Source organism: Oryzias latipes, chromosome 17 (assembly GCF_053564925.1).
Source record: "Oryzias latipes strain Hd-rR chromosome 17, Olatipes_Hd-rR_3.1".
NCBI lineage: Eukaryota > Metazoa > Chordata > Actinopteri > Beloniformes > Adrianichthyidae > Oryzias > Oryzias latipes.
In genome coordinates, this window is record NC_136253.1 from 10,880,683 (window position 1) to 10,906,052 (window position 25,370).

Here is a 25,370-nt window from a genome sequence, read left to right on the forward strand (position 1 = left end):
TGCTGTTATTCATGTCATAGATTTACAGAAGATACCTTCACATTTCTGTCTGTGTGTCTCATTACATGGCATTGAAGACACGGTGGATGTTTAGAGATCAGATTTTTTTATTTTAAAAAGCACAAAAGCATTGGTAATAAGATTCATATCCTGGTACGCTCTCCGTCCATCTTGCTGCAAAAGCCGCTTTCTGCCGCTACTTCCGTGTCTCTGTGAACATTCAATAGGGGTAAAAATAAAAGCAAGAATGATCGATCTATTATTGTCTCGATGAAAATCAGAAAAATATGATAAGATTAGGCTGGCTGCTTCACCTAGCAGACTTTGCTCTTGGCTCCTAGCAATACAAACATGGCTGTGAGCAATATCACGTCATGCATCACGCGTACCCAAGATCCATTTCGACCAATCACCGTGTCCCTGTGACTGAAGTGTAACAAGACCAACGATTATTATTTTGGTTATTTATCTTTGCATCTACTCTCATGTCCTTCAAGATCGACCGCTCGAAGGCGATCAACGTAATGAGCACCCCTGGCTTAGACTGTTGACATGAAGACAATGAATGAACTTAAAGCAAAGAAATTTAGAGGCAAACCCATGTGACATTTCTCCAGTAGACCTTTTGAGAAAATCTGGCTTGACGCAAACCAGCTTTACAGCCTCTTTGCCCCAATTCTAGATCTGTCATGGTTTGGGTTTCTTTTTATTGGTTTTTGCTTTCTATCTTGTTCTGCCATGTTTGAGTTCTATTTCCTGTTTTATTTTAAAAGGTTTCCTGTTTAATCATGTTCTTGAGTTTTACTTCCTTGGTTCCCAATCTGCCCTGATCATGTTCACCTGTGTCATGTCTGTCTTGTCTGTATATAAGTCTTGTCTCTGCCTTCCTCTTGTGCTGGTCCATTAATGTCTCATGTAATGTCCCTAATGTAATGTCTCCACCGTCTCTTCCCTGACTCCCTTCTGCCATGTTCATGTTCATGTTTTACCACAGTGAGTTTTAGTTTTTGTTTCCCTGCTCTGCAGCGCTTTTGGTTAAGATTAAATCCCCCTGCCCTGCAACCGTGTGCTTCCGTCTCTGCTTTCTGGCTCCTTCACGCTCACCAGCCCCCCCAACCTGACAAGATCAGTGTTTTTCAACCTTTTTTGAGGCAAGGCACACTTTAACCTTGACAAAAATCCTGCGGCACACAAGCATTCAAAATTTGAAAAGGAGAAACTCATGGTATGTATTGATCTACAGCCCCTCTGCAATCTCACGTGCATTTTTGTGATAATTGTGGCAGAAAAAGCTGGAAGCTGCAAATGTTTTTCCTAAAAGATGTAATAAAGGTTAAGTTAGTTTTCAGCAATAATTTTTTATGAAATTATTTGAAATTTTACCCTGGTATATGTTTTATCCTCCAGTTTACTGACATGCAATTTTATGTAACCTCACAAAAAAACAAATATATGCTTTCTAAATTTTTAGATTTATTTTTCAAATGTTGGTGCAAAGGCAACTGTAATTTTTAACAATATGATCACAATATGTTTGAATATTACACAAAAAAATCATATTTGTTTTCTGTAGCTACACAAAAAGTGAAACATGTTGAAGTTTTATTAATTTTTCTCATCTTAATTAAAGATGAAGTCTTTGAAAACTTTAACAAAAATGTTTTATTTCTTTTTAGATGATTAAATTGTTTCAATTTAGTTTAATTGTGTCTGTTGGCCACTTCACCTTAATCCTGTTTCTAAAATGTTATTACTTCTTCTTAAGTTAAACATATAAAATAATCCAACGTTCTTAGAAAAGTGTTTCAGTTAGAAAGATAACTTGGACCAAACTCTGGGATGTTTGGCTGTTAAGAAACACAAACCTTGAACTGTTGACCTCTGATTTCATCCAGAAGATTTAAAAACTGTTTGTGTGTTCGTTGTGGTTTCAAGACGTTTAACAACGAAGACTCATTATGCGCTGAGACGCTGTCACTTTAACCCAATGCATCAATAGCCGCCGAACTCAGACAGACTCTCTTCTCTGAGCTTCATTGTTTTGTTCACTTGTTCCACGGTCTGATACCGGATTCTGTGGAAAGCTACACCGCTAAAGACGAGCTTTAGCTGGTATTTTTGTTGGAACTGAGAGACTTTAAGAGCAGAATCAGAACAAGGAAGTGAAGACTTTAACCCCTTCTGATTGGTCAGACTGATGCCGCGTGATTAAGCCTCCAAAAATGATTGGTGGAGATAGTCAAAAGGGGCGGGACTTTTCCAAAAACAGCAGGACCTGCGGCTAAATCGCGGTACCGTCATTCTTATCAAAATGTCTTTAATAGATTCAAATAAACACAAAGAAAAAAGTATTTTACGATCTTTCATATTCCTAACTTCTCAGTGTTTTATCAGGGTTTGTTTGGATGAACAAAGAGTTGATATCCTGGAGATGATAAATGTTTTTAGATCAGTTAATGAGAGTAATTTCCCACGGTTGAAAAACACTGTTTTAGACTCTGTCTTAGAGATGATGATTTGCCGTCTCATCCGCCAGATGAAGAACAGTGTTTTATTGGCTTTTAAACTAAACAGTGTGTTTTCAGCAGACACAACAAAGTCCTTACAGGCACCGCAAATACTTCATCTTATAAAAAAATGTATAAGTAGTCATTTACAGGAGAAATTTTATGCTTTGCTGGATCTCCTGATGTGAAAGCTTTTCTTGTAAAGAAAAACAAGCTTTGAATCAAAGGACAAGACGAACTGGAAAGTTAGACAAAGGCTAAATGTCAAAGCCAGAAGAGAGGACCCATCTGATCGCATTATAAAATGACACTCAACAGTTTGGAAAAGGTTTTTATGTGCTCAGTTTTCTTCAGTCACGTGGTCCACGCGACATGAAAACATGACTATAGGTTTTTTTTCTCCCACTTGTGGTTAAAAATTGTCCTAAAAGGAGATTTAAAAAAAAGTATGTTTGCAGAATTTACTGCGATCAGTCACTTCTCTTGAATATCATGTTGCTTAAATCTGTCTACCCAACCAGTTAACAGCAACTCAGTGCTTTCATGCTTTAGCAGAGATTCAAGTTTGAAAACTTTTTTACATCATCTTATGGCGATATCAAATTAGCTGCGGATGCGTTATAATTTTATCGTAACAAGATTCAATTCAATTTACCATAAATGATGATGATGAGATTCATTCTAATTAGATATAAACTAGAACAGAAACAACAAAAGGAGGATTTAAAAAACTCCAAATCGGCTAAGAAGACGTTCAGATTCAGACCTGTACATAACAGTGATTGTTCAAAGTAACAAACCTTAATTTTTTCACTAAGGCGGGAAAATGTGTGTCATGATTTCAGGGTCTACTTCAAAGGACATTTTCCAATTTTCCAAAGCAACCACTCTTTACTAAATACTATAAATGTATTCAGCTTTAGATAAACTTTCATTCTGTGCAGCAAGAGCCAGCCATTTTTATTTTCTGCAAATGTTCTTAAATATTTATCTAACACGAATTGACAAACGTTTAACTGAAATGTAAGCTGTACTGAAGCACTCGACCACAAGAGGGCGTCCTTCACAAAGGTACCTTGCTCTAGCATTTTTTACGTCTTCGTGTGACAAAAGTTTTTATCAGTTTCTATGATTAACAATGACAGAAAAATCTCTCTGTTTCACAGATCTGAACTAGGCAGACTCACAATACTGTCACGGATCTTATTAAAAAGTTTGATGCAGACATTAGCCACGTCCTGCTTTTGATTCGAATTTTTTGAACTTTCTGACTTTTTTACTGTCCAAGAAAAAATGAATAATAATATCAGCAAGTACAGTAGATAAAATTCATAAACTCCAAAGCTTTATAAGATGTTTTTGAGTAAATAAAGTTAGATCACAGCATAATTCCCATGTTCTGCTTTTCTGATTGCATCTAATATATGGTGTAGATCCTGAAAATGCATATACCAGTATCATAATTAGATGCTGAATCAATTATCCAAGGTTTAACACAGAACATAGAGTTTTTCTCTGCAAAAAAAAAAAAGTTTTGAACATTTTATCTTAACATTGGAGACACAAAAAGTAAATATTTTTGTTTTTTCCGAAAGAAATTACAACTTTAACATGTTATCAGCATACAGGATTATGCTGACTACGTGACTGGATATATCAGCACTTGTGTGGAGAACATTGTGCCCACCATCCAAGTCAGGAAGTTTCCTAATCAGAAGCCCTGCGGATAAACAGCCATGTACGTCACATGCTGCGTGCTCGCTCCACTGCATTTACATCTGGCAATGAGTCCGAGTACAAAGCTGCGAAGTACGGCCTGAGGAAGGCCATCACAGCAGCAAAGAGGCAGTACAGAGAGAAGCTGGATGGCTTCTATTCTACTGCTGACTCTGGCCGCATGTGGAGGGGCCTACAGCACATCACGGACTACAGAAGCAGCACCAGCAACATCAGTGCTGCAGACAGCCTGCCCGACGAGCTCAATGCATTCTACACCCGCTTTGAGACGCCCACCCCCCACACGGAGGGACCATTATACTCTTGGACAATTACATACAATACATCCCATCATCTGTGACTGGCTCCTGGACTTTTTGACTGGCAGGCCTCAGTCTGTCAGAATAGGGAACAGGACTTCAGCCAGCATCATCTCTAACATTGGCACACCACAGGGCTGTGTTCTCAGCCCAATCCTCTACACCCTGTTCACCCATGACTGTGTGGCCTCTCACAAGGACAACATCATCCTGAAGTTCGCCGACGACACCGCTGTGATAGGACGCATCACTGGCGGGGACGAAGCAGCCTACAGGAGGGAGGTGGCCAGTCTGGTGACATGGTGTGAGGACAACAACCTCACCCTCAACACAGACAAGACAAAGGAGATGATAGTGGACATGAGGAAGGAGAAGAGGAACCCTCATCAGCCGCTTCTTATCCGAGGTCTGGAAGTGGAGAGGGTGAGCAGCTTCAGATATCTGGGGGTCCACCTCAGCCAGGACCTCACCTGGACACTAAACACGTCACAGCTGGTGAAGAAAGCTCATCAGCGGCTGTACTTTCTGAGGAGGCTGAGGAGGTTCGGCATGTCCCCGAAGATCCTCAGCAACTTCTACAGCTGCATGGTTGAGTCCATCCTGACCAGCTGCATCACAGTGTGGTACGGCAGCTCTACCGCCATGGACCGCAAACGCCTGCAGAGAGTGGTAAAGACTGCGTCCAAGATCACCAGGACTCCTCTTCCCTCGCTGCAGAGCATATACAAACGCAGGGTCTGCAGGAGAGCTGCCTCCATCATCAAGGACCCCACCCACCCGCAACGAGGACTGTTCACTCTCCTCCCCTCAGGACGGAGGTACAGGAGTGTGAAGTGCAGGACCACCAGATTTAGGAACTCTTTCTTTCCCTCTGCCATCAGACTCCTTAACAGCTGACTGGAGTCTGGAAAAACAAACTGCACCTTTGCTTATCCTAATTGTTGCTATTGTCACTGTCACTTTTGCACATTTGCACTTTTACAACAGCCACTCGACATCTTGTGTTTTTGTGTGTATGATGTGAGTGAATTGTTTTTGTTTCCTCTATACTTTTGGGCATTCGGAGCAGACAGCAAAGAAATAATTTCATTGTGCAGGGAAACCCGTTTCTTTACTGTGCATATGATAATAAACCCTTTGAATCTTGAATCTTATCTGGCGAAATCTGAACTGAAAACCTTGAAGGCTTTAAGAAATATTATTTGTGACACTGTTGGTCCTAGATTATGAAAAAAACACCTTCAAAGTTTTCCTTTTTAATTGTGATCATTTGTTAATTTGGATTAATTTAAAAAATATAATAATAATAATAAAACTCCACAATAAAGTGTCATTGATGTATTTTTCATAAAATGTGTTTAAAAAAAAAGAAAAAAGTTACATTTTATCTCATAAAGCGAAAAACATTAAGATGCATTTCGATTTTTTTTATTGCAATTTTCAATATTTCCTTTAGCATAAGATCTAATAGATTTCTTTTTGGTTGTTGTGTTTTTCAGACGTGAGTAGAGTCTTATTCTGTGTGGTTTTAAACGCTCTACGTGGATTGGTTGGCCTTGAGTACCTGTGATCAGACGTCTCAGCCTACAAACACACTACATCTGTGAAACCAGTCCTCTGAAGTTTTCTTTTTATAAACCAGATAATATAAAGACAATGGATTTTCTAACAAGTGTGACCATGTTGCCCCCATTACTCCTGCATGTCCTCTGTGACCCCCTTCCCCTGCATTTTCATGTCAATGGCGTCTGAGGAGTTTGGAGAAGAATCCAGAGGATGCTGGCTTTTCAGACTCCATCTGTGTTTCCCCTGTGGACTTTAGTTTCTCCTCTCCCAGCCCCAGCTCCCCTTCCAGTTGCTCTAACTCTGACTGGTCCAACAACTCAAAGTCCTCCACCTCGCTGTCGGACTCCTCCATCAACTCCAGCAGCCGCTCTGACTGTGGGAGTCTGGATGGTTCAGGGTCTCCGGTGAAGGCACAGACGGCAGCTTCTATTCTCTCCTGGATGGCAGCTGTGACTGCAGCTGTCAGAACATCTTCTGCCATCTGGTTGACCAACTCCAGGGTTTTGTCTGCGTGTTGATCCATGCCAGAAAAAAGTGCACGCTTTGACGGCTGTTGAGGTGGAGCACATGGAAGGCTGAGGCTGAGGTCATCGTCGTCTCCATTTGTGGTGGTGCCATTATCGAGTGAGGGGAAATCAGCGAGGCCGCCGGTGAAGGCTTCTTCTTTGTCCAGATCTGCGGTTTGAAAGAGCATCAAGGTGAGGCGCAAACAAAAAGCTTTCAGAAAGGTGGTAAAAACCAAACGCACCCTCTGAGTTCTCCGTCTGCGGCGTGTGTCCCTCTGACAAGGTAAAGGTACCGTTGTCCGTCCACGTCACGTCGGACACCTCCGTGTCTGAGACGCACATTTCCTTACAAACTGTGGAGTCGAGCTGCCGCGAAAATATGAGGAGAAAACAAAAAGAATCTCATTTGTTTGATCAGGATTTCTGTCATTTTGAGTTGAGCATAGAAAATTCTGGTCCACCAAAGTTATCTGTTGTGTTTCAGCTTCATAATCAGGATCTCATACGTGAGTGATATCATTGAGTTATAAACTAGCAGGACGGAGTGTAAACTGACAGCTCTCAGGTAAGGGTGATGGGAAGGATGGTGGGGTTGCTTGCACCAACAGTCCCGCTCAGAACTCAGTGTCAAACTTCTAATAAACTACCGCCGCTCTGCAAAAACTAGAAAAACGACAAAGGTTTTCTGGCTAAAATCGACATAATCATAATTAAAAAAGCACTGGGAATGCTTTTACAATAGATCAAAAGATGGTTGGAGTTCGGCTTTAAAACCCTTCTAACTGTGATACAACACTCTAGATGGCGCTCTCCAGGTTGGTGGGATGTCATTTCAATAGTGAAATTATTTCTGTTTTCTAACATAAGCAAAAAAAACGACCACATTTTGTGACTGTACATGTGTTCATTTTTGTCCCTCCATTGACAGACATTAAGTTTCCATAGTGACACGTCGTGAGATGTGGGTCAGATTTGTTTCTCATCATCCTTCCGAGCGAAAGTAATTCTATTTGGATAACCTATAAATGGAGGAAGGAAACGGTGATGAAGGCTTGGACGTTTTAAGCTGAAGTCTGGGCATTAGGATGAGAGCCATTAGCTGTGACCCTGTGAGTCAACAGAAACAGTATTAGATTAAAGGACATGAATTTCAAACCTTGGGGAACATGAGGGAGAGGTCCGACTCAACGCCGTCTTTCTCAGTCTGAGCCTGAATGAGTCTCTTCACTGGATGGAGGCAAACAAGAAAAAACAAACTAATTCAGTTTTCTGGTGGAACATTCAATAAGTCGTGGAGAAATTGTAGCTCATGAACAACACAAATCCAAACTTGCATTTGGTACTAATTGTAATTTTTTAAAAGTTACTTTCCAGTAGAGGGCAGTCTTTGAGTTTTTTTAATAAAAGTTTAGCAGGATTCACTGTGTGATCCGTATTTGAAATGCTCCAAGAAGCGCCCAAAAACCTCAAAGCTGTCTCTCAGATTCTACAAGCCCCGGTTAGCTTGACACATCAAACACAGATGAGAAAAATATTGTCTTGAAAAAGGCTAGGCAGACATTTGAACTCTAGTATACAAATAGCATGCACAGGAATAAAAAACAAAAACATTGTTTTACTCCGATCTTCCTTGATTTTTTGGAAAATGTCTCCAATGCCGAAGTCCAGCTTCTGCAGAACTGGCTCCAGCCACAAACTGACATCATGAGACGAAACCAGGGGCCACAGGAAGACACCCAGCACTTCACAGACACAACAACACAGAGGAGGGACACGTTAATTCACACAGCAGCTGCTGAAAGTCCCATGCTTTCACACTGCAGAAGGGTATCTGCATCTAATGTGTAACATGTAACTCCAGACACAACAAACTGGTGAACGTGATCGTCTACCTGCAGGATCTCTGCGGACTCACCTAGAATGTACGAGATAACAATCCCTGGAATGTAGCGTCCTAAGACAGCAAAGAAGGTGCACAGACTGCAAACCAGCAAACAGAACTGCAAGGGGAGGAAAAGCAAACAGGAGTGAGACAAGTCTCCTCTGATAGATCAATGCTGGTTATCCCAAAACAGCTGTTCACGGAGCACAAATCCAGCCCAGGTAAAAGTGGATGATGAAGATGCAGAGCAGAAATATAAACTGTCTTTTGCTTTGATCTTCTTAAAAGGTTAAATCCTTTAAAGGAAACAAAATTAATGAGGCCAGGTAGAATGTAGGTAGAAGGTAGAATTAAAAGTGAGGTACTGTTTGTCCATTTTTATGTTTAGATTTTTTTTTAAAAAGTCCGTAATGTATTTAAATGGATCCAATTTAGTGATCTGCAAAATCTGCTTTTCAACGACAAAAAAATCTAATAGAAATAGAAATAGTTTCTAAAAAACACAGAAACCATTAAATAGTATTTTTTCTTTTGGTGTTGGATTTTTCAATTACTATGTTGATCAAATAAATCTTTGTGTTGGAAAACTGAAACGTTCACACTTGATCCATCTGTTGTTAAACGTGAGCGACATAATGCTTCACTTAGGCCTTCTAACTCTCCCTGGTCCTGAATCTGACACAATCAGCTGGAAAATCTCCCAGGAAGCCCTGGACTGGAGCCTCCCGTCTGTACGTTTCCTCCTCACCTTTCCTGGGTTTTGCTGCTTAAAGGCCGACGTTTCCTGGAGGAAGATCTTCAGGGAGTCGCTGAACTGCAGTCCGCTCGCAGTTCGACTGTCCTCGCCCGGGTCGATGATCTCCCAACTGAAGACAAAACAGAGATGCAGAAAATGACCCAAATGACATGACAACAACCTTTTTTGTTGCAAAGATGAATGCTTTAAATCCATACAGCTGTTTCCAGTGGTGCCAAACACATCAGTGAAAGCTACTAAAGGATCAGCTGGGATTTAACTTTTTGCTTGCTCCTTGAACTGTCTTATTGTGGATTCACTTTGTTCTTTCCTGTCAAAAGAAAGTCAAATAAGTATTTCAAAGCAATAACAAGATTTTTTCGGTTTTGTAAAGGACATATCTGAAAAAGAAAATGCATGTGAAACTACAGCAAACTACCCCTGCTGAAGTGCAGACTATTGTCTTCTTTCTGTTTGGGTTTGGTAAAAACTCTTGTGCAGGATCCGTCCTCTATTGCTGATCCAGAATGCTGCGTGGGTCACACCAATGTTTCCATCTCTGCTTCCTGCTGCAGCACATTTTCACCTTGGGACTCTTTCTTACACAGCAGTCCAACAGTTCCTGATCAGCTAAAGGTGCCAACAACCAAAGAGGTCCACAATTGTCCTGTTTGTGTAGCTGTTGTTGAAATGTTTAACACAATCTTAACAGATCTTTCCAGCTACATTCACACCGCCCTCAGCAATGCGCTTTCAAGCAACCACTTCCAATAAAGTCTATGTATTCGTACATAAATGTGCATTTTGGGCGTCCGCATTCAAAACTCGTGTGTAGCTATGCATTGCACTGTAAATATTTTTTTTAAATGCATTCAAATTTGCACGAATAATTCTGCATAACTGCAAGACTGCAAAAGGCAAAGTGTGTTATAGTTGGGGACCACTGTAAACCGCATGAAACCAGGTGGGATTTGGATTTAGGTTCTGCTACCTTCCCTCTTTTTTTAAAAAAAAAGGGAAATTCTAATGACAAATTGAATTAAGATTGTGGGTTGAGACTCTGGTTCCTTTTTCTCTCATCAATTAGATGGGATTTATTTCTTTTCTGTTCTTTAGGTCAGCATATAGATGACCCTTTGCCAAAGACAGAGGCTCTCCTATAAGTTCTGACTTCTGAGGGTTTTCTAATAATAAAACCAAGAGAGAAAAAAGGTAAATTAAGATTTTAACATGGATTTCTACCAGCAATAGTGTTGAGCTCATCTGTATGACAAAAGGCAGAGTAAACACATCCAATAATGCATTTGGGAAGAGAACAACCCTATTGGGTCTCTCAGGACTCATTGGAAACAGTTTTTGAGTTGTTGCATGAATAAAGAAAAAAAAATGTTATTTTTTTTTCATAAATGTGGTGTCACAGACTTTTCTTTCCCATGAAACACCTGTTTATCTCAACTACATGATTCCCACTATGTTTTTTACAAATGTATTGGAATATTACAAAATAACTATAGACTAATGTCACAAACATTTGAGCTTTTGTCACATCACAGCGAAACAACGTGGAAACTCATCAACTTTATTGTTTTAAATAAATGATGGTTAAAAACGTGAATCCTCGGAGATTGCAAACAAAAACAAATATGTCATCAAAAATATTCCTCTTAAAATTAACAATCACTTGTGGAATCATTAAATGGCTAAAATACTAAATGAATAGTTAATCAATGGTGGAAAAACTGTAGAACAAGTGATCTGTGGACAAATCTAAGGAAAAAAATCCAGATTCATTATATTTGTTTATCCCTCTGGCTGGCAGCTCTTAAGGAAAACTCAGGCCTTAACTAGGCGACTGCAAATTAACATTTGTTGGCAGCTGCTGAGAATAGAAACCTGCAGCATGGTTGCTAATCCAGGTCACACGAACAGCTGTTTAACTTCACATGAACATTTTTATTCCAAAAAAAACTGAAACTGCATGAAAAAAAAGCAAAACTTGAGTCCTGAAAATAATATAGATATAAGGCCCAGGGTTTAATTAATTTCAAGTGTTTATTGGTTTCTTTTTACATAAATTGGGGTTCCAGCTCTTGTTGCTGTTAACTCTTCAGTATATCCCATCAGGGGTCGCCACAGCAAATCCGCTTCACTGATTCACACAAGTTTGGCAGGGAGTTTTAAGCTGGATGTCCTTCTTACACGACTTAGTATTTTCTCCGGGCTAGGGACCGGCACAGGGAGATCCAGACTTGGGGCCCCCCTGTGCCTACACAGTTAGGCAGGAGCGTGAAAGGTCTTGCCTAAGGACCCACAGTGGATTAAGCTCATTGCACCATGGGAAGCAAACCCTGGTTTCCTGCGAGCCAGGGCTACATCCAACCAGCCAAGCCACAAAAGTATAATTTTTTTAAAGGAATTATGGAAATGAACACACATTTCACATTTCACAAAATCAGATGACTCAAACACAGCTAAATTCAACATGATGGATGTAAAAAGTAGGAGACGAGAAGGGATGAGAGCACAGAGGATCAACTATAGAACCAAAAATGTGGATTTAAGACACTACAGGTGATAAACATCTGGGATGACTGGTCACTTTAACTTGGAGGGACTTTAACTGGAAACAAAGAGCTGGACTAATTAAAATGAACACAAGATGAACTTAACACAGAACCTTAACTAAGAAATCAACAAAAAAAACTAAATTTTTAAAAACATTTGTGAGGAATCTGCATAAAACCCTGCTAGAATGTGGGTGGTGTATGCACTCCAAACAGAAGGTGGCAGTATGCTCTAAAAACCTTTTTTTATTTTTTTACTGGTTTACCATCTATGAATGGGTGACAAATGTCTTACAGGTCACTAAAAATTGACTTGAGTTGAAGTCTAATCTATATTTTTCACTATGGTTTGTCTTATTTAGCTCAATCTTTGCCATTTCCAATGTCTTTTTAATGCCGAATCATTTTGAGCAACTGTCATGTGACGGGGGGAGTCACTAGCTGACTTCATAGCTTTGAAGAATCGTGGTATGAATCCATTAAACCGTGTTTCTGTTTCAATTCTGCAAACAAACCCACTTGATTTCTACTAACAGCAGTCAAGCACAGGGCGGAAAATCAGTCAAGCATGGTGGGGGTACAACGTTCTCAGGTACAATACTTGGTGTGAATGCGCTACACGTTATGTTTAAAGGGCTTATATCATGCTTCTCTTAAGCTTTTTATACTAAACAGCATCCATGTATATGATGATATATTACCTTTGGAACACAAAATAAGACTTTTTTAAAATTAAATATTAGTTATTTTCATGAATTTCTTTCCTACCCGTAATTAAGACGACTGAATCTCTGAGGCTCCGCCTTTCCCTCCACGTGGGTGCCACCCATTTCATGACGTCAACCTAGAGCCGGCCTTAGCAGCGTGTCTGCGTCTCGCCCATGAAAACAAACAACATCCAAACTTTTTGAGAGGTGGATGTGCATATTGTGCAAAATGTAAGCGGTTCAGCCAAATACCACTAGCTCCATTGAGAAAGTGGGTGTGTCTGTTAACCTGGGGGCGGTGCTAGCAGCTAAGACTCTTCCTGGAAGGGGCTGTTCTCACTGGTCTACATCACAATGTGAGAATCCGCTCGTTTTTGTGGATTGGAAGGGGCTGGTATCAGAGCACAGGTTTTTAGAGGAATACTCAGAAATGTGTGAACGAATCAAAATACCACTTTGGGGTTTCTTTTCGTGAGGAATGAACATTATGAAACACTTAAAAGCACAAGAAATTGATTTTGCGTGATATAGTCCCTTTAAATTATCAAGTTGCAGTTTATCGTTTGGCTTTGGACTTTTTCAAATTGTTTTTCACTTTATTCTTATGGTAAATCTGGTCAAAGACTGAAGAAATTACTGACAGTAGCTTGTTTTTTAGCTTTCTAATATAAAAACTTTTCCCGAAAGGAAAATAAGGGGACCATGAAACACAGGTTACATTGTGCTGACTTTGCAACATGGTTAGGAAAAAAAAGACGGTGCTACTCCTTCAAACGGATGAGAGATCCTCAATCTGACAAGATTCCCAAAGAAAATGTTTGTATGTTTGTGCTTTGATCTTTGGGATTCATTCCTGACTGCTGAAGATGGTAGACAGATAGGACCAAATGAAACGGATGCAACAGTTGTGGGACTCAATTCTCTAGCCAACTTTCATAAGGAAAGACTGAATAAATCAAAAGGTTTTATTGTTAAAACCCACAAATGTTGCATATCTTAAGAAGAGGTTCTCTTAGTTTACATGAGTCACATGCTGTGTGTGCTCCATGAATACTTTGGATACTGAGAAGTGACTAGATCCTGTTTCATTACGCCACAGTGTCAAACAACACCATCGGTAACAACTTCCGCTAACTCTTCCCACTGGAAAAACTCGTCAGTCTAAGTGGGGAGGGCGTCAAAGGGCCAGCAGGAGCAGCTGTCGGGCAGACTTCACTTTTTACCCAATCAGTAATCTCAGAGACAACACTGGGGGCGGCATGTCTGAACCTCTAACAAGCCCGCTCATGTAAACATGGAGCAGACAGACAATGCCAGGAATGGCGCCAAAAACATCCTGCTTGCTTTAGATGGCGAGGCCGGCTCATGGAACGATGTTTACACACCTGTTCTAGTGGGCATTCACCAAAGCTAACCTGATTTGAATGCTAACAATGACCTGTTTGTGTAACGCACGCAGACTAAATCAGTCCCCGCTGATCAGAGCCAGCATGGATGCGTTTGAGCAACATGTGAAACTGAATGCTGAAAGGACCACAAGGTGATGAGGAAAGCTATGCTGCTTCAGTCATGTGATGATGCTCTCCAAAGTCAACAGATTTGTAAATTTGGATTTTTTAATGTGAAGAATGAACAAAACGTGGGATGAAAACTTGTGAACCAGATATGGTGGACAGAATTTACTTTCCAAACATAACCCTTAGCAAAACAGTAGTGCAAAGGTTTATTTTAGCATGTATACTACTGTAGATCATGTACGTGTGGTGTAGGAAAGACGCTAACTAAATACTTCTTCAGACTAAATTTTAAGTTTACAATTTATAGGTGGTAGATAAAAAAGTATACTGCTTAAATTATAGCCCAGAGTAAGCACATCTGTATATTTAACTTGACCACTGTTGGCTAAGGGAAGCTAAACTCTGACTACTTTAAAAGGAACTAAGAGGTTTTTGAAAGCTACGTTTACACAGCCTTCCGTTCAAGCGGCCACTTCCCGATAAAAAGTCTATGCAAATGTGCGTTAATGTAGTCTTTTGCATTAAAAACTCTCACATTCACGAGAAGCTACACAAGCTTCTTCTACCATTTTCAGGCTCCATGTGCAAATTGTGCGGCCAATGAAGACACATTGCAAGTTAAACTAGGTTAAACTTGACCAATCAGTGACTGGGATTTGGTAGTGATGTATGAATGGTATCTCTTTTAATTCACAGAAGTGCCAACCCTTTGAAAAGTGATTGTAAAGGAGAAATTAATAATTTTGGTTTGTGCCAGGCGGGAATTTTATAACACAAAGACTTTCATATGTTGAAATACAGCTGTAAAAGAAAAAGCCTGGAGCAAGGTTCACGAGATTTGCAGCGCTTTGACATTTCACCAAGCCCCTTCCAACTGTAGGTGGCAGACATGTGCTAGTAAACAGTAGGAAAATAAAGAGAGGAAGAAGCCCCTCCCTGCCTGTCTAGTGTGAACACCATGGACCATGTTATTGAAAGTGTGTTAAATGCCCAGTGTGTAAGTAGCTTTAGAAGTCAAAGTCTTGAAGTCCATAGAATAACAACTGTCGATGAAATCTAGGAGTGGTTAAATAGGATTTCTAATGGCATCATTCTAAACAGACTTCAATCTACCAAGGGATTGACAACTATTCAACGGTTCATCATAGAAACTTTCTATATTTTTTTGTAAAGATATCTCCACCATGGTCTTCTTTGGCTATTATATTCCATCTCAGCTTAGATAAAAAAAAAACATTGTGAAGCACGGAGATGGAGGGTTGATAATTAGGGTTTTTTGACAACCTGGATCAGGAGTACCCAGCCAATTAGAACATGCCAGAACAGGTTATGTTGAAGAACAAGTGCCTGCCCCTGATTTAGAAAGATCTTTTTTCAGTCATAACAACAAGATCTTTAAAAAAATTCTGTGTTTAAAGCTTCACAACATTTGTCATCCACCCACTGAGATCAGGTCACAAATATTACAGACAGAAAATTTCCAAAAATCTTTTAAATTTTTCCAAAAAGAGAAGAGATACTTAAAGACTTAAAGAGATTGTTGGCTTTTTATGAAGACACACATTCGTACCTGAGACCAGTCCCACAATCTTCTCGAGACATCTCCAAAACCTTGATGTACTTCCAAACACCTGATGGCAAAACTAAAAGCAGCCAAGAAGTTTATGACAAGTAAAAATTGAATGACAGAAAGCAAAAATGCTTTGAACAGGTTTCTTCCAGCAGTGAAACAAAGCTATATCAGGGCTTAAGAAGCTCCACGGCTTGACAGCAGCTTCTGTTTATACTCAATGAAGCCCCGGTTGGAGTATTTCAAGAGGCTCCATCTAAAAATAAACTGGGTCACACTACATTCCAGCCATCAGCCATCAGAGCACAGAGGAATGGGGTTGAGCGTGAGGTGGGGGCTGAAGCAGTCGCCACCACCAACCCAACATCTTTCCAAACACAACTCCTCGTGTTTCTGAGTCATATGACACAGATGGAAAATGAGATGTCACTCATTCAGAGACTTAGTTGGAGACTCGGAAACAATGTTTGTGTTCAAAACAAAGACGGATATTATCAGTAGTTTAATGATGAACCCTTTGGGGAAAATGTTACTATCATACCCATTCAATGCAAACATGTAGAGACAGTTCCACTTGATTTTGGCATTACAAAACCCCCATGACAAGGTTTTACAGCTTTTTTTGCAGAGAATGTACAAAGTCCTGGAACTCATTCGGTCATTCTACGATGTTCGACTAATCCTGACATTCATGAAACATAAAGACTGGACAGTAAATAGAGTAAAATGACCAGTTGAAGACTTTTGATGTTTTAAAGTTACCAAGTTTCTTCCTAATCTACCAAGCTTTCACTCAGTGAGCCCAACGGTGGTGGTTTACTTCCAAATGGACTTCTACTGGATGTCTCTTACATAGGTAATAGGTGAGTTTATAACCAACAATAATACTGAAAAATAAGCAAAATTCTAAAATGTTGGCATGAAATAAAGAGTTTTCTAGAGATTTTGTCATCATAACCTCCCTCTCTGCCAATAGAAAATGTTTAACTTCCAGGCCAACCAATTCTGTCACCACTTTTTTGCATTACGGACGCCGCCATGTTGGAACCACAAATCGTCAGTGAGCAGTGATTGGTCCAAGTCAGTCTGAGTCAACATTTCCATGACAACCACTCACCAATCAGGAGTGAGCTTGTTGGATGTCCACATCCCTATCGCTTGAAAACGGGCTTGGGAGAAACTGTCAATCAAACGCTTCAAATGTTTGATGGGAGATCACCTACTTTTATTGAGGCATCTGAGTGGTCAGTATATAACTTGAATAGTTTACATTTGAAACGATCATGAGAAAAAAACACAGTATTATCAAGAAGAATGGTTATTCTGACAAACACAGTGACTGAGTAATAGCTGTTTATTTAACAATAGAAGTCAATTGGATTTTGGCTTTTTGGATCCAGTGGGTACTTCCTATTTGGAACACGAGGAGGGAGGGGTCACTCAGTCTAGTTCTCATAAACAACATATGATCAAAACACTAAGGTTTGGTAAAAACTCTTGATGTTCCTTTGACAAAACTAACATCCAATCAGAGAGCTCATCCAGAAGCACACCCCTTTAGTGTAAAGTGATCTGATAGGCTCCATCTCCAAGAGTCTGAATCCGAGGGAAAAACAGCCAACTCACACACAAACACACACACACATGTGCCATAATCACACACAGCTCAGGTTTCACAACTCTTAAGACAGCCTGTGCTTGTTATTGAAACATGGCATTGCACTCTCTCCTCAAAAATAAATACACAAATGGAAAAAGGTCAGATGACATTTGTCTGCTGTTAGTCTACCATCAAAACAAACACACAAATGTCCTCTGAGCAGAAAAACTGACTGTCTGTCAACAGAATCATGGAAAAGAATTGACAAAGCTTGTAGACCTCATGTAAACACAGCCCCACCCACCACAGGTGAAAGGGTCGCCTGAGTTGGTTTGAAACACCTCAACGTGTTTGTCTGAAGCTGTGTGACTGTAAGCCTGATGGGCGGGAAAAGTACTGCTTCTGTTTTCATTTCTTGTCTGATGATGAGTTTGTTCAACATACTGACCAAAACTGTTGAAATGGCGGGGGTGGGGGGTGGGGTTTAAAAACTGATAAAATAATAACCTTTAAATTCAGCTTTTTTTTTTACACAGGTTGGCTTACATAAAAGTACCTCAGCATATATACCTCTGATATAATTGGATTGACCTATATTCAAGTATTGCCCTGCGACGGAGTGGTGACTTTTCATCCCTGCCTTCACTCCACAGTAGCTGAGATAGGCTCCAGCAACGCAGTGACCCCAAAAGCAGTTCAGAAAATGGATGGATGGATGGATGGATTTGATTTATGTGTATCAGGCTAGAACTAATGTGCAATGAGATAACATTTTCCTTGAAACCACCTTCACCTTTACACACCGGGACGAATATTCGCCAGGCGTTATTCGCCAGCGTTTTTCGCCACATTTTTTGTCTTCACACCCAGGCGATTTTCGCTGACGATGAGCCGAGTGGACATGAAATTTCATTCCCTGACATTAGATGGCGCTTAATGTAAAACAGAAATACTCCTGTACACAAGGTGGCGCTGCGCAACTTTACGCTTCTTAAAGTCGCTTTTCACTCAGAAGAAGAGAGCAAGTATTTACGCGCTTGTCAGAATAATACAAAGAAAACATGAATATTTCAAGCACCAGTTGCTCCAACTGGTGCTTGGTTCGGGGATATTTTAGAATGTCCGTCATTATTTCTTCGCGGCTGTGTAGACGCTACTTGGCGTCTATCTTCTTCGCTGGTATGTGTGCTCAAAAAGGCAGTTTTGTGTTTGAGCGCCCCCAAGTTGTGTTTTACTGTAACTTCAGAAGCTCCAGACATGTGTGTAAAAGCGCCATTCTCATTGGTCGAATAGATTTCGATGCGACGCTTCAAAAAAAAAAAACGAACACGAGGCGTTTTTTTTTTTGACGCTTTGACGCGTGGCGTTTTTTCGCGTCGGTGTGCACACTCTCATTGGTGCCCTTTGTTTAGTCACGAGGCGTTAAACATCGGCGAAAATCGCGCGCGAAATTCGTCCCGGTGTGTACGGGCATTTAGGCTGGGCGATAAAATGAGAACGATATACGTGGTGACAGAACTTTTTCTCAAAAGAAAAATGAGTCTATAGCAAAAGACTTTCATGTTGAAGGGTCAGATCTTAACACGTGCCACTCACGAGCATTTTCTCCTCTCTGGCGAGTAAACGTTTGCGTAAGCGTAGTCATGTTCATTTTCCCTCCTTTTTGTGAATTTCTTTTGTCCTCTCCTCCTCCTCTGCACGTGAGTGAAACAAGCGCACGCCACACAAGACACCCCTGAGGTTACTTCACAGGTTTTGAGTGATAAAACAGCAGAACATGTAGCAATTTTTAACAGTATCCAGTCAGAACTGGAGGATAAAGGTGCTTCAAATACAGCAGCAACAAACAGAGGGAGTGGTGTTGTTGAACGCTAATGCGATGATGCTATGCTAACGAGCTGCTCCATGTGTCACCTAAATATAAACACGGACCGGTTTCATTCATAAAAAACTGTATTTTCTAAATATAATAACAGAATTGAATCCACCGTGTTGTAGCAGTGTCTTTGTAGCATTACAGAGCTGGTATTACAGCAAAAACTATGATCTGTCAGATATGCTGAATCCTCCCGCCCCCCCTCCCTCATGAGAGCTGCAGCTTTAATGGCAATGATATTTAAGTAAAAAACATACCAAACTTTATACTCTTTTCAGGCTGTATTTGTCATGATATCATGTAAAATGTAATCACCTGGAGGCAGAATTAGGAAATCTATCATAAATCTGTCCTTGTTTTCTCAGCATGTTTGAATTTAGATGACAATAAAGACATGTTTATATCATTATAAAAATAATTTTATGCGATTTCATTTCCTTAAAAAAATTGTAGAAGGCATTTCTGTGTAAAATAGTATTATAATTTGGCTGGTAAAAAATATGTTTTAGCCAGTGATTAAAAAAAAGCATTTCAACCCCTGTGTAAGGTATTTGAGTTATTTAAAATCCGACAAAAAACTGAGTAACTAGTCATGTTCCTTCTAAAACTGGAAACACCATCAACCTTTTTGATCACCTGAAGCAGAGTCACCAAGCATGTTTAATCTCAGACTGAAATGAAAAATGATTCTCCAGCAAAAACAACAAAGGTAGGACCTGCACAGCAGCAACAGTCTAAACTACCAGAAGAAATTCAGGGAATTTGCTCTCAATTTTTAGCTCATTCACAGGATGTGGACAAAAATGTTTGTCAAGTTGTTCAGTAAAAATGTAAAACATTAACATTCATTCGTAGAATTTGCGTTTTTATCTGGAAATGATCATATAGTTCAGTGGTCTGCTTTATTTATGTTCTCTTCTGAAACTTGAGAACTTTTGCTTTAATTTTCAGTTTAGTTTGTAATATAAGTGCCTTTTCTTATTTGACAAAAAAACTGTTGCATCATGGTCCTTTGGTGCATCTGTTATGTTTAAAGTAAGATAGAAAAGAAATATCTAAATCTAAACAACCTGCTTATCATTACATATTTCTCTTATGAGTTCAATTTTACAAGTTACAAATGTTCATGTTAACAGAAACCACGATTATTTCACACTCCAACTTTAATTTTTTTTTAATTAAAAGAAATGTCTATTTTTGTTATTTTTGTAAATTCAGGACAATATATTAGCCCTCATATCTTCCTAACACAAACCTTTTTGATTTGAAGTTATTCAAACTTTTTTAAATTGTGACTGAAGCATTTATATAATGATGTTATCATTGGCAACATTTTATCTCTGTACATATTTTGACTCCCAGTTTCCTAAGTGAGCCAGTTTTGTTGCTGCCACCTAGTGGCTCTGCTCAGTAATACAGTTTAACCAGACTGCAGGTGTGCTGAAAACAAAGCCATTAAACAGCAGCGTTAAAACTAAATCTAGTGTTGTGTGATTTCTTTTTTACTGCATACAACCAACAAACACGCACAAACACAATTCGGCTCAGCCCAAATTCTGTCAGCCGGCATTTTTGAGTCAGCCGCTAATCTGCTGCAGTGCCCAGACCTTTGAGCCCGGCGGAGAATTACCAACAACTGACAGACCACAGCAGGTGGCCCCCACACAATTCCATGCTGCTGGCCAAATGTCAGAGTGACATGCAGTGTTTGACACAAATACAGGCAACGCTGACTGATCCAGACTCACTCCGCCCCACCAGAGAAGTTCAAGCAATAAATCAAAAAATAAAAACTTTCAGACCTGACTTCCCTCTGTTATGGTCAGATTTCAATATTAAACAGTCTTGTGGACGAAAATTAATTAATGGGAGAAGTTTACTAGAAAAACACAGCAGACCCAAAAAAAACTCAATTTGGATTATTTCCTAAAACATTTTAAGTAAAACTGTAATGAGACAGATGGGAAACTATCTAAGTGTGTTTGTGTGCTGTTACTTCTGGAATCAAACTAAAGGTATTTCAGAAGAACATCAGAGCAGCAATCAGGCATGGAGGTGGAAGTGGGATGGTTTGGGACTGCTTTTTGGCTTTTTTGATGAAAACAGGAATTTAGTTCTCTACAAAAAAAAAACAAACAAGGAAAATCCTGAAGGAGAAAGTCCTCTATCAGATCAGGAGCTCCAGCTACAGAACTCTTCATCTGATAGGATGAAAAAGAAATCTCAATCTGATCATCTCATCTCACCATCTGTTCTGATTAAGATGCTTTTTTGTGAACTTGAAGTCCCACTCTGGTCATCTTTTGATGTATTGAAAAAGCATTCCCAGTGGACTTTCAATGATGAGCATGTCTTTTAAACCAAAATCAAAAACCCTGTGTCATCATCTTCTAGGACATCATTTCTACAGAGCAGCAGAAGGTCATCAGAAATTCATCTCTGAGTTGTGAGTGGGAATAAGCCTGCTCCCACTTCCTGCCACCCATCTGTTTACCCTTTCTCCCTCTAGCTTACAGCCTCTCACACCCCCGACCTAACATTACAGGTGCAGCAAAAACGGCGAGCAATATTGGCGTTGTCCCGGCGAACAGTTTTGATCCAGATTCCAGCTCAGACGAGGAACACAAAGACGTAAACTGATCTATTTGTCTACAAGTGAATGCATCAGAATGAAGCGGAGCAAGGAGATTGTGGCCCCGCCCACAGTACCTTTGACATCACAAATACTTTTTTAAAAACTGCATCTTTTCATCTGTTCCTGATTCACATTGATTTGAATTAAGAAATACTCAGAAATGAAATTTTAAGCTTTTTTTTACATTATTAAATTGAATTATTCTTCATAATTGCACATAAGTGAATAAACAAAGCATCAGAGGGGAAAAAATACTTTTTGACAACATCAAACACATCACAACTTGCACAGTGTTATTACCATCTAAACTTTTCAAAAGCACAAAAAATGTTCCGTTAAAGAAACCTTTGTAGCATTTGATCATCTGCAGATGTTCGCTAACGAAACTAATTGAAGTGTTTTCTCGCTGCTAATTAGCAAACTAACCAAGTTTTCCTCCCAGCAGCGAGAGTCTGGGATCTGCAGCCGCAGGCTTCAATGAAGAGAGGTCACCTGCCGGGGCCTCAGCTTTATTACTGTCATCAGATCAGACAGTCAGATGGAATCAATCAGGTCTGCAGGGCAGACTCATCCTGATGCATCACAGAAGACATGGGTTGTCGTCAGGCTTTCCCATTGAAATGCTCACATCTAGAGCATCTGACGTTTAAGTATGAAAAACCCTAATGTTTCCTGCTGCCCCTTCAAAATACAATCATTAAGGCTGCAGATTGATGAAAACCAGGATTTTGCATTTGCAGCCAAAGATCTTATGTGATGGAAGAGGCTTCACTCTGACACAATTCTGCACACAATATAACAAAAACCAACCAGATTTTTAGAAAAGTTCAATATTTTCTCATTTTTTCTTTGTTGCATTTATGCAAATGTGACTTTCACATGTTTGCATCAACATTATTGAAGTGTGCAGCATCCTACCTTGCTGTCATGCTGCGCTGAGAGTGAAACCCTGTGGAACAAACAGAGCATTGATACTCATCACAGTGAACCAGATGACTCTGCAGAACAGGAAACAACAAACGTCATCTGTTTTAGTTTGGTTTTAAAGCAGGATAATATATTTTATTGCACATTATTAACTGCTTGAAGAACAAAAAGGCCTCTAAATCACTCTATGTCTTATTTTATTAAAATAATAAATACTAAACATTTCCTTTTTATTTGGAATATTTTTTAATTAAAAAAAAGGTATACAACAAATTTTATTATGAACTTTAATTAGCACAACTAGTTGTGAAAATTACAAATTTTTATTTCAGTTTTCAGTTTTTGAAGTGCCAGAGAGGTCAGTGAAGCCAGCACCACAAGTCTTTTTTTCTGGGTTATTTTAACACTAAATTGGGTTCAAACGGGACCACTATCGGCCCCAAAATAGTATTGTTCCAAAAATTAACCCCAAAATATATCCCAATATGAATGACGCAATAATTGGGTTCAAATAACCAAAGTGTTGTAAGAATGTGATTGAACCGGGGTGCTTACCGAAGAATCTACACTGAACGGCATCTCTGGCTGTTACCGTGACGACCGGCAAAGCCAGCAGGATGGCCATAAGGCTAAAGGTTCTAAAAGAGCTGAAGGCCACGAACCTGCGAAGAAAAAAAACATCATTCACACAACCTAAGTAGTATTTATGAATTCATTTTACTTTAAACCCCATCAATAATCGGTAAATACACAATTATAACATTATTTTTTTCTTTTGTATTTTGTAATTTAAAAGATGTATTTTTTTCTCCTCTGAAAATGACAATAATAACACAGTATTAATGTTTTTATAACTGTTTGATTTAAGGACTTTTTGATTACTTCTATAATAATAATAAGAAGAAAACAATTTAGTAAATAAATCAATAAAAGTAACTAATATAACAAAATCATAAAATAGATTAAATGCAGATAGATTAGCACACAAGTGTCAGTGACAGTTTGTTAAAAAAATGTTTATTTTTATAACGACTTTAGAATTTGTTTTGTTTTTTATAGTGACCACAAATGAGCTGTGATTAAGTTACATGTTTAAAAAAAGAAGTAAACAGCATTTTTTTAAATAATCTAACAAAATAACTTGCAATTTTAAATATCAATTATTATTATTTTATTAATTGAAAAAAAAAGCCTCGTCATTGTTTCTTTTGGATCTCCCTGCGTCATGCTGCTCACCAGACCGCCGCGTTGGCTGCAGTAAACGCGGCTGAAGTCCTGCACGGACTCTGCCTCCAGCTCACCAGGCCGGACACACTCCACCCTGCGCGGCCAGGATGCGTGTCCTCCCTTCTGGGAAGCCGGTTCACAGGTTCCGGATGCCCGGCAGCAGCCTCCGTCCCGCCGTCGATGCCTGCTTCCTTGGTCCTCAGCATCTTGAAGCCCCGGGGTCCAATGCTCTGCCGCTCCCTGCCTTCAACAGTTTATTATGCGCGTCAAGTTTCCGGAATTCTATATGGAGACTTCCAATATGGAGACTTCCGGTGTGCGGATTTAAAAAAATAAAAGAAAAGTATGTTCGGATTTTTTTTCTTAGAAGGCAAATAAATAAATACACCCATGATCGTTTTTTAAATATAGTAAGAAATATTTAGAAGGGTTATTCAGTTAGACCATGCTATTTTTTAGCCTTATATGGTATCCCACGGTCATGTATATATTACCTTTGGTACACAAAAGAACTTTTTCTTTTAATTAAGTATTAGCAATCTTCCTGCCCCGGCTTGAACTGTGACTGGGGACTTCACCCCATGCTGGGGCGAGGAAGCATGTGAGTGGGCGGCCTGACAGTGGATTTTAAGGTGTGGGTTGCAGCTGTGCAGGATCAGGGCATATTGAGCTTGGACTTTTTGAGAGCAGCCCGGTGTGTGTTGGACATGGGGAGGAACACGTTGGAGTGTGTTGGTGGTCCCACAGTACAAATGGTCCGACCTACTCAGGCCCAAACCCGGCCTCAAGAGGCATCAGGGGCGGCTGTGGCCCAGGAGTGTAAAAGATTTCTAGAAACTGTCTTACCGTTGAAGTCTTGGTTTTGGCAAAACAACACTGTGTGTAAGTCATATCAAACTGTAAACACATTTGATTGGCAACCTCTGATATCACCCAGAGGACTTTGAAAAATGAAGTCTGAAGTGTTGACTGGAAGACATCTTTGAGCAGAGATGTAGGCAGCACGTCGAGAGAGCAAGAGGATGACTTCATTGTACCAACTAATCTGACTAGCTCAGGGAGAGAAACGGGTGAGAATGTGTCTAAAATCACAGGCCAAGGTGGACTAAGATTAGAACCAGAACCAGGACCAGAACCAGCTTTGTGACACAGAAAGCTTCTCACCGATCTGACTTTTTCAATAAAAAATGATAAAAACTATTTGCAATCATCATTTGAATAGATGGGAATATACATAAATACAGAGCTATCTATCTATTCTATACATATATATATAAGTTAAAATTGTTGTTATTTTGTTGGCTGAAACAAACTCTTCACTGCATCTGGCCTTACTGGTAAACAGTGTTAGTTCTGCTGCCACCTAGCGGCCGTGATGACTATCGCATAATGTTCATAGAAGCACTTATTTTGAATTTATTTATAAATATTTTGACAGAAATAAACGAAAATGTTGTTTCGTTTATTATTTATTATATTGTTTCTTTCATTTTTCTACTATGAGTTTTAAAAAG

The 25,370-nt window shown here is 39.6% G+C and overlaps 1 protein-coding gene across 2 annotated transcripts; it reads right to left on the bottom strand.

Annotated features, from left to right (window-relative positions):
- Positions 1 to 2,530: 2,530 nt before the first annotated feature.
- Positions 2,531 to 24,118, bottom strand: retreg1 (reticulophagy regulator 1). Of its 2 annotated transcripts, XM_011486275.4 has the most exons (9): positions 23,866 to 24,117; positions 23,185 to 23,291; positions 22,621 to 22,651; positions 9,246 to 9,363; positions 8,531 to 8,615; positions 8,235 to 8,357; positions 7,772 to 7,842; positions 6,858 to 6,981; positions 2,531 to 6,784 (listed from the first exon to the last, which is right to left on the bottom strand). In XM_011486275.4, exons 1-9 carry the CDS (start codon positions 24,060 to 24,062, stop codon positions 6,282 to 6,284), a joined length of 1,359 nt encoding a protein of 452 aa, XP_011484577.1. In that variant the 5' UTR covers positions 24,063 to 24,117; the 3' UTR covers positions 2,531 to 6,281. The 2 variants fall into 2 exon arrangements, with proteins under 2 accessions (XP_011484577.1, XP_078791754.1); XM_078935628.1 differs by lacking the exon at positions 8,235 to 8,357 and having other exon boundaries at positions 23,866 to 24,118.
- Between the last annotated feature and the right edge of the window lie 1,252 nt (positions 24,119 to 25,370).

Coding starts and splice junctions, on each gene's coding strand:
- retreg1 (XM_011486275.4), bottom strand. CDS start 24,062: ATGCTGAGGACCAAGGAAGCAGGCATCGACGGCGGGACGGAGGCTGCT. Junction 6,982..7,771: donor TCTCCCTCATGTTCCCCAAG/GTTTGAAATTCA, acceptor TTTTCGCGGCAG/CTCGACTCCACAGTTTGTAA. Junction 6,785..6,857: donor GCAGACGGAGAACTCAGAGG/GTGCGTTTGGTT, acceptor TTCAAACCGCAG/ATCTGGACAAAGAAGAAGCC.